General features: G+C 42.9%; 1 protein-coding gene across 1 annotated transcript; it reads left to right on the top strand.

Moving 5' to 3' along the window:
• The first annotated feature begins 888 nt into the window (after nt 1-888).
• On the top strand, nt 889-13767 carry zmp:0000000896 (caspase recruitment domain-containing protein 10). Its single transcript, XM_068718601.1, has 24 exons — nt 889-1006; nt 3198-3440; nt 4622-4759; nt 5681-5867; nt 6329-6471; nt 7281-7492; nt 7685-7804; nt 7932-8057; nt 8193-8372; nt 8460-8564; nt 8935-8971; nt 9059-9096; nt 9186-9274; nt 9369-9415; nt 9536-9656; nt 10206-10383; nt 10557-10680; nt 10806-11046; nt 11204-11270; nt 11395-11497; nt 11590-11748; nt 11877-11989; nt 12146-12261; nt 12520-13767. Exons 1-24 carry the CDS (start codon nt 1000-1002, stop codon nt 12725-12727), a joined length of 3102 nt encoding a protein of 1033 aa, XP_068574702.1. The 5' UTR covers nt 889-999; the 3' UTR covers nt 12728-13767.
• Nucleotides 13768-14003: the final 236 nt, after the last annotated feature.

The following is a 14003-nucleotide window of genomic DNA, read 5'->3' as shown; positions in this document are numbered from 1 at the left end:
AAATCCCATTTTCTTCTCATTTAATCCTCATTTCAATTCTTTCACGTGCTGTTAAATGATTTTTAGTACAACCTGTAATTATCATGTTAATTTACATCGTGCTGTTTTTTGTAACACTTGCCTCTACTTGTTTTAACCTTTTCGTCACTTCCTGGTTTCATTTCCGTGCTTTCCATTATTAAATGCTGTCATCTTATCTGGTAGTACTCTAGCTCAAACAGTATGAGTCAGCTGTCCCACTTACCTAACACTCCTTACAGTCTTTATGTGGTACTTGCTATATAACATGCATTAAACAAACAAACAAAAAAAGCTGTGAGGATGAGACACTCTGTGTCATTGCGTCTAAATTTATCAGATCAACACTGGTGACTAACCTGCTCTCCTCCAGGGCACAAAGTACTGCAACACAAAGCTGTCTCTCCTGTACATTTACGAGGTGAGAAGCTATTCTATGCAAACTGTGAGTGACTATGAGTGACTCACAGTGTCAATGAGTCATATTCTCTTTAAGTCATGTGTCTGGATCAAGCCTTCATGATAACGCTCAGAATTCAAGAAACATACCTGGAAATATTGATGCAATATACAGTAACTATCACAGCAATGATGCGCCTGTTGGGGAGCGCTTTGAGTGGGCAATCAGCGGTTGAAAGCGCCATCTAGTGCTAAAGGACTCTGCTATACCTCAGACAAAGGCAATCTTTATTTAAAAACTCTCCGCAAGAGTGAAATGTATTTGGTGATGATCCTTATCGCTATTCTTGGCTGCAGATTGGCTGGTTGGGATTGACCGAGGGTGGGGAGCTGAGTGTGCCAAGGTGTGCGTAAAGGAGTACCTGTGCGCTCCGCCGCTCTCCGGTCAGATGGCGCCCACGCACTCTCTGATCTCACTGCTCAGTTTCACTTCTGACGCGTCTCTGGACCTGAACGAGACGTAGAGGACTTGATTCATTTGTTTGGTCTCATCGTCAGAACAGATTCAAGGAGGTTCGAGACATGAGCGGTAAGCCAACACTTAAGATTTCAGCAGTTTGCAGCTGTGTTATGAGTAAATAACTACGCGTTAAATAGCAAGGCTGCGCTATAGCCGGGTATACAATCAGTGATAAGGTCTTAAGTTCGGCTCTCGGTTTGGGTCAACAACAGGAAATAGACAAGTATACAAATCTGGCATTTTGAACTCCCACATCACTATAATCTATCACATTATGTAATATTATTCTACCCACTGTGGAGCATTGATCAAGTTGCCCTCTGTTTTTGTTGTTGTTGTTTTTAATCAATACTCTGTCAATGTGACACATTTGTTTCATGACAAAAGCTACTTTTCTCAAACCAGTTAACACAACAATCTTCTTTTTGCTAAACTAACATATATTAACATATAGCATATACATATTTTCAGTCATGTCAAATACAAAATTACATCTTATTTTTGTTAAAGCTACTCTCAAAACTTTCCAAACTTTCACACAAGATATAAACATGGCCTTTTGGAAATAAATACACCTGATAACAAAAGTCCTGTTGATGGAATATATCTGAATATGTTATCAGCAGATAACACATGCATAGTTTGTGATATTGTTTTTTTTGTTTCTTTTATTATTTTTATTTTTTCCATTTAAACCTTAAAATTGCAGGTTGTATCTCTTTCTGTTCTTAGAGGAGATGATGGTAGATCACAGTATAGTATTGGGTGAGTGTTTTCTACTGCTTGGAGTGTAAGGAGGAGGGGTTCGGTTGTAATCACATGAGAACAATGTCTCAGTAGACGTGTTTATGGGTAATGACTGAGATTCCAGAGCATCCAGACCTGCCTCGACCTGCCTTTTTAGCTCAGATCAGTCACATCAGCTGCACAGAGCAGCAGGCGCCTCACTCTCATCGTTGATAAATAACACTGAGGGTAAATAATAAATAATATTCATGAGGACTTATCCATAGGTTCTTTTTTTTTTATCTATGAAGTGATCAAATATTATCAGAGCCAAAACCCACCAAAGAATTACAGACTGCAGTGAGATGTGACAGAAACTGGACCTCTGTGTGATTATAAAGTGCATTTGTTAATCCAACAGAAATGAGACATGGGGTTCTGTTTGTAGAAACAACTCAGCTTTGGGGGGCTTGTGTTGTTAAGAGTGTGCCTTGTTCAGCATTTTCTCACTGGATTTAGAAGGCGGGCGAAAGCTTTCCCTCCCTTGCATCACTGATAACAGAATCAACCATTATGTTATTATTATCATTATTACAAGAGGAAAGAAAATAACGGTAAGTGTGATTACACACAGTATGTAGTTGTGTTTTTAACACACTCCTGTAGTGGCAGGGTTTTTCACTTTCTCTCATTGTCTCCTCCACAGTGTGAAATGAATGGGACTGAGCAAGCTTTTTTCCCCTGGTGTGTTTTTAGGTGTGCAATATGAGTCAAGCCAGTATTTTCATTCCTGCACTCTGAGACACTGACCCACAAAGTGTCCTCCCCACTACAGTTTATGACCCTGGTAACAGCAGACTCTTACTGCTGCTGATATACTAACTCCTATGAAATATAACTTCATTCATCATGCAAACACTTATTGGCTTTTAGCTAATCAAGTTGTCCTCCTTAAATGAGATCTAACACCATTATCTGCTCTCCGTGTGGCAAATGAGCTGAAGTTAAATGTTCATCTGTCGGACTTGTATTTTGTAGGAGTAAATCCCCCTCTGCATTCCTTGTAAGATTTCCAGTAAGGAGGTTAATCTCATTCTTTCTCAATGCAACAGATAAACCCAGTAATCTTTATGTATCCTAAAGAATGATTTCTATTAAAAAGGGCTCAGTGTTTGACAAAGAGGATCATCATGTATTGCATTTTAATTAGGAGGAATATAAATTTAATTCACAAGGATGCCTCACATGTTTGCTTCTGATGTCTTATCTTTGCGTTGAAAAGCAGACAGACAGTGATTTTTTTATAAGCCATTGTGCAATGACTCACTTTGAGGGCTGAGAGTTGCAGATAAGCTTAGTCAGGACAGTAGATCTGGTCCTCGGGCTGAACTGTGACGGTCAAATGAGACATGGTCCAAAGTACCAATTCTACAGCATTTCTGGAGTCACTAAATGATTAAAAGATTTTTTTGCACAATAGTTTTTACAGCAGTCAAACTTCTTGAACTTCTTGCAAATTTCCGGTCTCTTGCAGGTGTCACAGTTTGGGCCGAGGATGGGGACATAGCTCAGGAGGAGGTGCGGTCCTCTCCCTCCTGGTCAGAGGAGCGCTGTGAGGAGCTTTGGGATCGGGTGGAGGGTGTACGGCACAAGCTCACGCGCATCCTCAACCCGGCCAAACTCACGCCGTTTCTGCGCCAGTGCAAGGTCATCGACGAGCAGGATGAAGACGAGGTGCTCAACTCCACGCAGTACCCACTGCGCATCAGCAAGGCCGGTGAGAGGAGGAACAATTCATTCGAAAACGTCGATACATCTAAAGCGGAACACCAGCCGTACAGCTAAAGTGAACACCTCAAGCAACAGCTTCAGATTTAATCGTTTTTATGGCCTTTTGACGTGACGTAAAAAGGCCATGCAGTTGGTTGTGCATATGTTACCCATTAGCTAGTTTCAGATCATGAAACTGTCAAAGATACTAGTCTTTTTGTAATGTTATATTGCACCTATTAAAAAAAGAACGCTACTATGAGGTATGAGGTGAAAGGGACCTGTCAACAGGAAGTTGGTTATTGTAGTTTGACCTGTTGATTTGGTAGGCTATACTTCTTGGAGTCGTGACTCAGTCAAATCTGGATACTACAGTGTGACTTGAGGATTGTATTATCTCCAATGCTCAATGCAAATAAACGCCCATAACTCCACTTAGAAATCATAGACAAATTAGAAGAGAGGACAAGCAATAGAGTAGCATTGGCATCATCATAAAAAAAGAATAATGGGAATTTCTTACATTTCGGTCATTTTTACCTTTAATTAAGAGACAAATGATAGGAAACGTGGGAAGAAAGACAGGGGGTCCATATGCAATATGGTCTTTGCTAATGAACCGATACAAATGGTTGCCTGAAAGACAGTACAATAATGTACAATAGTACGACGTGCTTTAAAAATGGGAAGCACGACAGTACATGCAGTATGGTTCTTTTGTAAAACCACATTATGTGTGAGTGGTTGTGCAGCAGGTAGCGAGAGAGGAACAGGCGGGTAGAGATACATGTTGCAGTGAGTAAAACAGGCAGGAACTAAGGAGAGAGTAAGATGAAAGACTTTGCCAAGTAAAGGGAAGTGTAAGGCTGACAGAATGGGGAGTGAAGATAGTAAAGATGAAGACGAGGACCTGAGCACCCAGTTCATATCGCTGTGGTTTCGTTGCCAGAGGGTTAGCTCATGCTACAGCTGCTCATTTATCATGGTCATGTTTGAAATACCTACAGTATGTAACTACAGTGTAGATGGCACTCACATCAAAGAGGTAACATTTTTGAGGTGAGACTGCTTCAGCTTTGATAGTTTACAGTAACCAAAATGCTGACATGAGCTTGCATCGGTTTATTGACATTGTGCATGGGATAGTGATTAATCCCACATTTTTTTCTTTCTCTTTTTGTTGAACAGGTCGTTTGCTGGACATTCTGCGTGGTCAAGGCCAGCGAGGTCTTCAAGCCTTCATGGAATCGCTGGAGTTCTACCACCCGGACCAGTACACGCAGCTGACCGGAGAGCAGCCCACACAGCGATGCTCCCTCATACTGGGTAAGGCGGGGCTTTCCCTGCATGTCTAGGATGGCAGAGGTGTGGACTCACCTCGTGACACAGGGTTGAGTTGGACTTAAGGATTGAAAATAATCAACCAAAATACTTTGAAAAGTGAAGGAAATATCTTAATGTGGAACGAGAATTTTCATGCGTACACTTTGAATGAAAAGACACTGTATTTAATCGGAAATAGACTTTGTAAAATAGACTCCATTACAAATATTTTAGGCCCAAAACTCAAAGTTTAGGACTCAGGATTCCTGATTGTCATCTTGAGACTTAAATCTGACTTTCGAAAATAGACTTAGCCCCACTTGTTGAATAAAAAGGCTCTTTACTGGCACATAGCAAACACATTACAGTCATTCAAACTTTGGATAAGCTCACCATGGTTTATATTTGAATGTTACATGGCCAGCAAACAAACCTGAGATACGTACACTTGAAAAGTGGTTTCAACGCACTTGAGCCAGAAGCTCAGTGTTATCTAGTGGATAAGTAGGCTACTCTCTGCAGAGCTGAGCACACAATGTTGTTCTTACTATGCTTAAGAGTATCTTAAGGAATGAAGGGCATGTTAAACAAGCAGAATATAATGAAAGGCCTTTGGACGTTTGGCACAACTCTAAGACAAAGAGCTAAAGATGTAGAGCCAGCATGGGTACTTGAGAGGAAATCTTATAACAAAAGTTCTCTTGGTACTTTCACAAAGTATGCACAAGGATTCAGTGTTCCCAGATGTTTACATATGCGAAAAGGACATGCAGATGACTTAGACACGCTTTCATTCACCCGTCCCGTCTCCTCACACATTAAAACAAACCACTCCACTCTCCGCATGTGAGCTTACCCACTCCACGCACATTAACCAGTTGTACCCATGACGACCCATAACCTCCACCTGTCTATACCCCCCAGATGAGGAGGGTCCGGAGGGTTTGACCCAGTTCCTGCTTCTGGAGGTGCGTAAACTGATGGAGCAGCTTCGAAACAGCCGCATGTGTGAGCGCCGCCTGTCTCAGCGCTGCCGGATGGCGGAGGACGAACGCGGCCGTGCCGAACGCAAAGCTCAGGAGCTGCGTCAGGACAGACTGCAGCTTGAGAGGTTTGTTTCACTTTTGGGGGCAGCTGAGTTTGGTCCTCTTTTGTCAGGCTGTGAAAAGAAAATCTTTGTTCACTAAATTCATGGGTGAGAGACGAGTCATGGCAGAAACTTTCTCTGACAGTTTGAGCCAGGTAATTTCTCTTGTTGGTGACGTCAAACAGGCAGTGATGGGTAACTTTCTATAGAAAGCTTACCAGCTGGTTTTTGAGATTTTTCAAATCTTCACTATGTTTGGGCAAAGATCTCCGGCCACTTAGAAACTGAGATTCCATTTGAGAGGGTCAATAAACAAATACGCTGAGTGAATCTCTAGTTATTAGAAGTAATATTTCCTCATGAAGCTTCAGTGAGCGGATTAAAACTACGATGAATCGATGAACGAGTAACTTTAATGTCACAGAAAGCACATGGTTCACCTTGTGTCGCACAGAAATGAATCAATGATGATTTGTGATCTTTAGGTTGCGTCAGGACTGGGAGTCGGGCAGTCGAGAGCTGGGCAAGTTGAAGGACAGGCACCTGGAGCAGGCTGTGAAGTACTCCAGGGCCCTGGAGGAGCAAGGCAAGGCCTCCACCCGCGAGAGAGAACTACTGAGACAGGTAGGTCGGCTGGGAGCAGCATATGTAAAAAACAAAGCTGTACAGTGTATCATCTTAGGAGGTTAAAGAGAGTGTATGTTTTATTCACCACAAATCCTAGAACTCACAGATACCGATACCGAGGAGTTGTCAAACACAAGACTTTTTCTGACTTTTAGTGCGAGAAGGCCCTCAGAAGATGAGTCATTCCTCATGTCCCACCACATTCCTCAGCTGATACTCACTCTAAAAACAGCTGTTACTTGCTGCAGAAATGGCGAATTTGCTAATAACAGTGATCTACTTGTCCCCCCCAACTTGTTTCCCCCTGTTGCTCTAAGCTTTAAGGTGCTGGTTTAGGTGCTCCACGTGGGGCCAAGAGTTTCTATTTAACACAAGGGTCTGTTCTTCAGAGATACGTGTTACTTGCAAAGCCATGTCGCATAAAGACAGGGAGAGATATTTTAAGTGCTGGGAGACTATGGGGAAGAAAAATAATAAATGTTATGTTTGATGGCACGAACAGCAGCGCCCAGGGCAGTGAAACTGTTTAAACTGGCACGCAGCTGCAACATGACACTGAAGTGAGCAGCTCAAACCAACTGTGTAGATGTTATCAGCCTGCCTTTCATTTACAAACATGTCGACCAAACCATTGAGGTATGAACCCCTTTGTTGTGAATACCTGGAATTATTTGTGGTTATTTTGTTCCTGAAAGATGGTGATGTTATTAAACAGCTGCATTATTACCTCATTAGCCATATTTTAAACGTGTTTTTCAAAATATCAGGGTATGTGTTTATGGCTGCTTTGCTTGGTCTCCACACAGGTAGAGGAGCTCAGGTCCAGGTTGACAGAGGCAGACAAACAAGCAATCAATCCTCCAGGGAACACCACGGCAGCAAAAAGAAACAGTTTGCTCTCCTATGAGATAAATGGTCCTTCACCTGCTTTGCCAGAAAAGCCGCTGCACCGCACGGAATTTCACAAAGCTGAGAATACGGGAAGTCAGATGACGAACTCAGTTCCTGCCACCGGAGTCAAAGTATGTTTTTAAATCTACAGAGTTTATCGTCTGAAAGCACATTTGCTGTTTGTTATGTGTCGGGATCAATCACACTGCTTTTTCCTCATAATTTGTCCCTCAAGACAAAGATGTAGCATGCTTTTTTGGGCGGTGTTTCTAAAGATGCAGTGTTTCATGTTGTCAAAATGAGCTTTGTGTTGTTTACCTCAGGCTCTGATGGATATCCTGCAGCAGGACCGCAGGGAGGCTGCAGAGCAGAGGCAGGAGCTCTGTGATATCATAACCCGGCTACAAGGAGAGCTACAGAGCACTGAGGAGCGCTGGGACAAGGTGTCACAAATGACAAACAAACTTTTTTTTACTCTGTTAAAAAAAGTTTGATGTACAGCCAAAGTCCGTGTTTAATGTTTTTTTTCTGCCTTTGAATAGAGGTTGTAATGGTAAACTGTGTTTGTAGCTGGAGTCGCAGTGCGAGCAGCTACAGCTGAAGGTGAGAACTCTCCAGCTGGACTGGGAGACTGAACAGAAGAGGAGCGTGTCCTATTTCAACCAGATCATGGAGCTGGAAAAGGAGAGAGACCAGGTCAGTGTGAATGGAGGCCCAACAGTCTCTAGCCAACTTTCATTCACGTTTGTAGTTGGTTGTGTTGCAGTTGCAATTCCTCATATTAGCACCCAGTTTTCCCACCGTGCAAACTTTTTTCCATCTTTTCACCAGGCTCTGCGTAGTCGAGACAGCCTGCAGTTGGAGTACACCGACTGTCTGCTGGATAAGAACCGTCTGCGTAAACGCATTGCAGAGCTGCAGGTCAACCTGGAGCAGCAGCAGAGGGAGCTGGAGAGAGAGAGGGAGAGGAGCCGGGAGCAAATGGAGCAGAGCAGCCCCGGTCTGCACTGTGTGAGTTTACGCAGCAAGTTAGGAGCGCAGCACTGTCTTCCCACTGCAACCACACAACGCGTTAAGCTATTTCCTGTGTCTCCTCAGTCCCACCTGTCCCTGTGCAGTGAGGACCAGTGCTACGGCCCCTGTTGTTCCCTCGGTCTGGACCTGAGACCCCAGGCCAATGGCAGCCGCCTGCTGCTACGAAAGGTCAGGGCTGGCTACCATGATCTTACTTACATTCACAGTAGCAGTGGAATCACCGTCATCCCAGTCATGATTAAAATCAGAATAAATGACAATGTGGTGCTGTTAATGCAGTGTACCTACGTCTTTGTGTACTGTGACCACAACTATTTTGGAGACTGCGGCAACATGTTTTCTCACGTTGTCTTCGCAGCATGCAAGGAATGTAGCTTTTGGCAAAGTAAATATCTTTAACTGGAGTAGGATCTTATTATTGTGTAGAGTTTGAGACATTGTAGTAGATTCTTATGCAACCCTTAGCATGTTAGTACCTGCACAATACCTCTATATCTGTGAGGTCATACTATTTTTTCTCCTGTTCTCTGTGACACAGACACCATCGAGTGGCCATGCCAATGATAACTCGGAGGGTAAGTTCTGTGCACTGACACCTGGTGGATGATTCTCAAATTTTGCACAGAGTACTTGTAATTAAGTACTTTATTTCTCCTCCACAGATTCTCGCTCCACCTCAGAGGAAAATCTGCTCTCGTCAGTGAGTACCACAGCGCCGCTCAATAACAAACACAGGAAGGAATAAGGAGTAAGAATCAGTGTGTTTTGTATTTACCTCTCTACCCTCAGACAGAGGAAAACGAAAAAGAAATAAATCGACTCTCCACATTCCCCTTCCCACCGTGTATGAACTCCATCAACCGACGAGTCAACACTGAGTGAGTTAATCAGCCCCACGTAACGATACACAATGTCTGTTCTGACTAGTTTCATTCCATTCCCATTAAAGTCCCTTTTTTCTGCTCTCAACAGGTTTGACTTGGAATCGTGGGCCAGTGATGAGAATGATAACATTACAGGTATATTTAAAAAATAAATGTAATTAAAACTTAACCTTTAAATGATTGTCTTGTGGTTTCACAGCCTTTGCATGTAGTACGTTGTGAGCGTGAGTTACGAGGCTCTCTGGTGTTTTTTAGGTGAGCCGAGTGAACCTTCTATGTGGGATTCCTGGAACTCCCTACACTCTCATCTCTTCCCCCCTGACCTGGTCAACCTGCCTGCAGTCTCTTCACACCAACCCAATCCTAGTGTTTCCAGGTACAACATCACGGATTATACGCCTGTCAATGACAGCCACTAAAAAACATTGTTGAAGCACACTATGACATGCAGTATGTGATGGCTTCCTGCTTAATAACCAATGTCACTTATACAGTGCTCGCAGCAACAACTAACAGCTTCAAAGATAAGAATGATCATTTATTTTACAAAGCTATGGCGTGATTATTGGCCCCATTGACCTTAATTGACTGTAACACAACTGCGCGACATGAATCTCGTTTGTGGAATCCTCAAATTGCAACTAAAAAATAATTTCTAGTACATACAGTTTAACAGAACTCAGTGGTTAACATCATTAGTAATTTGATCCAATGGTTTGGAAGGGTTGAATACTTTATGTAAATATACATAATACAACATGTAGATGAAAGGAAATTCTTAGAGCACAGAACAAGCATAAGTTAACCTTTCTGATTATATAAAGTGAATAGACTAGTTGAGTTGCACTGCTCTTTGTCAAATCTTTGCCTCATCTACATGTCACGTCATCCTCATCTAATGCTGCCCATCCCTGCCATCTCTCAGCACACCCTCCCGCTCCCCGTCCTCAAGCCCCCCCATCTCACCAAAGCACAGGAGAGCCAGTCTAGCTGACGATATTACGATAGTCGGAGGGAACCAAACAGGGATCTTCGTCAGCCACGTGAGAGCTGGTTCCCAAGCTGAACTATGTGGACTGAAGGAGGGCAGTGAGCTGCTGGAGGTGTGTGTGCGTGTGTGTGAGTCTGTATAGTGCATAAATCATGTGTGAGTAGTGTGTGTATGTGTACATGCTTCATGATAGAGGTGTGCTTCAGCAGTTCTGCGTGTAGATGTGAGATTATTTTTTTTTTAAAACAAGCTCCTTGATTGAACGTTTCTCTTAATGTTGTCCAGTTGGAGAGGGTTCTGTTCGGTGGGGGCAGTGTGCTGCTGGGCCAGTGCACTGCTGAGGTAGCCCACTTTTCTCTGCAGTGGTGGGCTGAGCCTTCAACGCTCAAACACCAGAGCAACCCAGAGGGTGAGCCCGTTTTTTTGTCTGCGATTTTTACATAAAACAATAATAGGGTATTCTTGAAACCTCTGTTCATTGATGTCACAGAGAGGTGAGACTAAGCTTTCCCCTCTTCTGTTTCCTGTCCTCAGCATACTCCAAACTGTGCTCCCACCTCTCGTCGCCCACTTTTTTGGGTGCTGACTCCTTCTATGTGCGTGTTAATATCAACATAGAGCCTCGCGGTGACCCGCCGTCTCTGGGTGTGTCCTGTGATGACATTATACACGTCACAGACACAAGATACAATGGGAAATACCATTGGCACTGTTCCCTGGTGGACCCACACACAGCCAAGGACCTGCAGGCAGGAACCATGCCCAACTACAACAGGTACGCCAGTTGGACCATGATTCGACTGCAACCTCATTCTAATTCTGACTATTGAGCTTTTTTTTTTTTTTTACAGTATTATATTACAATATAAGTACCGCCTGTTAATTATGCCGAATTAAGAGCGTAGATAACAGATAAGTATTTTCCATCTCAGGGCACAACAGTTGTTACTTGTTAGGCTACGGAAAATGGCCCTGGAGCAAAAGGACTTCAAGAGGAAGGTCAGTCTGCTCATATTGAATTGACATGCAGGTTCCCTTTCAGTCACTGTGTTAAACCAAACTGTTACATAACTCCTACACACAACGACTAGATAATTATTTGTCTCTATTTTCCGACACGTAGTTCTTGAAGAAAACATCTGGACGTGTACGACTGGTCAAGGCAACGGACCCCAGTTGCCGTGGGATTGGTTCCACACAGCAGGTTGTTTACACACTCAGCAAACGTAAGATCCAGCCACAGTGTTCCCAGAATGCAACACCAAATCAACACCAAGCTGTGCATTAATGTTACCTTCATGTGTGCCTGTCCCCTCAGGTCACGAGGAGCACTTGATCCCGTACAGTTTAGTGCAGCCGGTGCAGGCTCAGACTAAGCGGCCGGTCATCTTCTCCCCCTCTCTTCTCTCCCGTGGTCTCATAGAGAGGCTGCTGCAACCAGCAGAGTCTGGTTTGAAGTTCAACACCTGCACACCAGGTATGCACACACTTATTCACGTCACACACAATGATAGACTCGGTGACTGAAAAGGTTGATGATTCCTCATTTGACCATCGCGTGATACACCACAGTCTCCTCTTTCCTCTGTTTCCTGTGGTTTGCAGAGCCTATCCAGGCTTCAGAGAGACGAGACAAGAGAGTGTTCCTGTTGGATCCCTGCAGTCCAGAGACGACTCTGGGAATACGGCTGCAGTCGATACAGGACGTCATCAGTCAGGTAATTAAAAAAAACTAAACACATCATCGTTGAAATAATTGCATTGCACAAACATCCCAAGTCTCTCCCAAGGAAAAGTAAGAAGAGGGTTTAATTTTGCTAATGATAATAAATGCACATTGTCATGCATTATCCAAATCTCCCTCTTTGTCTCAGGACAAGCACTGCCTGCTGGAGCTGGGGCTGCCCAGTGTTGAGGGCTTATTGAGACAGGGGGTGTACCCTATCGTCATCCATATCCACCCTAAGAACAAAAAGCACAAGAAGCTGAGGTACGTGGGCACTCATTTGCTTGGCAAGTACAGTAAATGCAGTGTAGATCATAGCAGCATGATGGTACATCAATCAGGCTCGTGCAGGTTCACCACACATTTCACGCCACTCACACTGTAAGGTAAATTTGCATTTTTCTCCATCTGAGGTGTGGTGTTTTCTTACAATACAGATATACAAAAAAAAAGTGTTGTTTTAAAGAACCCAACGTTTATTCCTCTAACTTGCTGCATTTGACGCTCCAACACTTGAAATAGGAAGTTTTTCCCACGGTGTGGGGAGGACAGAGTAATGGAGGAGGTGTGCCAGGCCGAGGAGCTGCAGCTGGAGACACTGCCCCTGCTCTACTACACCCTGGAGCCCAGTGCATGGAGCTGTACCGATGAGCTGCTGGCAGCCATACGTAATACCATCCACAGCCAGCAGAGGGCAGTGGCATGGATCGAACTGGATAGGCTACAGTAGAAGGGAGAAACTGAATATTTATTTTCATTATGCAAAACTACAAACTAGATTCTCTCGGTTGTGAATCAAGAATCTGGCAGGTGCCAGCAGGTACCAAACCACAGCCGGGTTTTTGGAGACGATCAACATTCAATATTAGATCATCATTCTATTCTAAGGGAGTGGGATTTACTTGTCATCTTAATAATTCTAAAGAATTATCACCAATGTAGCCAAGCTGGACTGGTTACAATGGGGGAATAGGAAAAACATTTTTTGAAAAACTGAACTTTGAACCACATATGGAAGGTACATGGCAATACAGACCTCCCTGTTAGCTGTTTTTACTCTGTACTCTCAATGGCGGCGTGCTTGTACGCAGCTGCTCGGCACTCTCGGTTCTGTTTATATATTTTTTTTTTTAAATCAGAAATGTCATAATGTTTTTATACATTTTTTTACCTTGTTGCTGCTGTACTGACTGATGAGTCGCCAACTCAATTTCTTTTTATAATGACAATAAACATCCTTACCCCCTTATCAACAGGAATTATGCCATGTTACTTTTTCCCATTCAGACAGTTTTATTTTTCTTACTGTACTTTAAACACTCAAGGGATAACACAAGGTGCCCTTTTTTTTTAAGGTACTTTGGTCCCTGGGTATTCAGTTATGTTGTAAATGGAAATTTAAGCTGTGAGGACACAAAGAGGTACAAAATAGGTGAAGGGGATTGTAGTAGTTGTAAGCAGGGATGTAGTGGAGGGTGCTAATCTGCTTATCCATGTGTATTTGGAGTAAATACTGTGTCCTTTTTGGGCTGACATAATGTTTGAGATGTAAACCAATTAAACATGTCATGCTTAAAAGTATCACACTGACATAACTGTAATTATATGAACAGATTTCAAAGAGAAAACTGAATTTGTGGCTATTTTTAGGTGGGATGTGTATGACTGAAAGTCAGCTAGTGCTGCATTTTTATTTACACTAAACTGCAACAGAAGCTGTAGTTCACTTGGACAAAATGGTCTTGTTTTGTGCTGCAAAATCTTTTTTTAAATCTTGTAACCAGTTTAAAAATAAATGTATATGAAAACAGTTGATGTCTTGTACACTCAATTAGACAACAGACTTGATCTAATTGTTGATTGTTTTTATTGAAATATTACAACAGTGCAGTAGATTCAGTGAGGAAATTATAGACTACTAATAATCTGAAACATAACGTATACCAAGTTATACAAAAGAAATTCCACTCAACTAGACTATTTTTTTTAATTAGTTCCCACCATAA

The sequence above is a fragment of the Cebidichthys violaceus genome, unplaced genomic scaffold, assembly GCF_023349555.1.
Source record: "Cebidichthys violaceus isolate CVI_PGR_0920_01 unplaced genomic scaffold, fCebVio1.0.p SCAF_23, whole genome shotgun sequence".
NCBI classification, from domain to species: domain Eukaryota; kingdom Metazoa; phylum Chordata; class Actinopteri; order Perciformes; family Stichaeidae; genus Cebidichthys; species Cebidichthys violaceus.
Note: the sequence above shows the minus strand (reverse complement) of the source record. Positions and strands in the feature narration are given on the sequence as shown.

Coding starts and splice junctions, on each gene's coding strand:
- zmp:0000000896 (XM_068718601.1), top strand. Junction 5,868..6,328: donor GACAGACTGCAGCTTGAGAG/GTTTGTTTCACT, acceptor TGTGATCTTTAG/GTTGCGTCAGGACTGGGAGT. Junction 11,047..11,203: donor ACCATGCCCAACTACAACAG/GTACGCCAGTTG, acceptor TTTCCATCTCAG/GGCACAACAGTTGTTACTTG.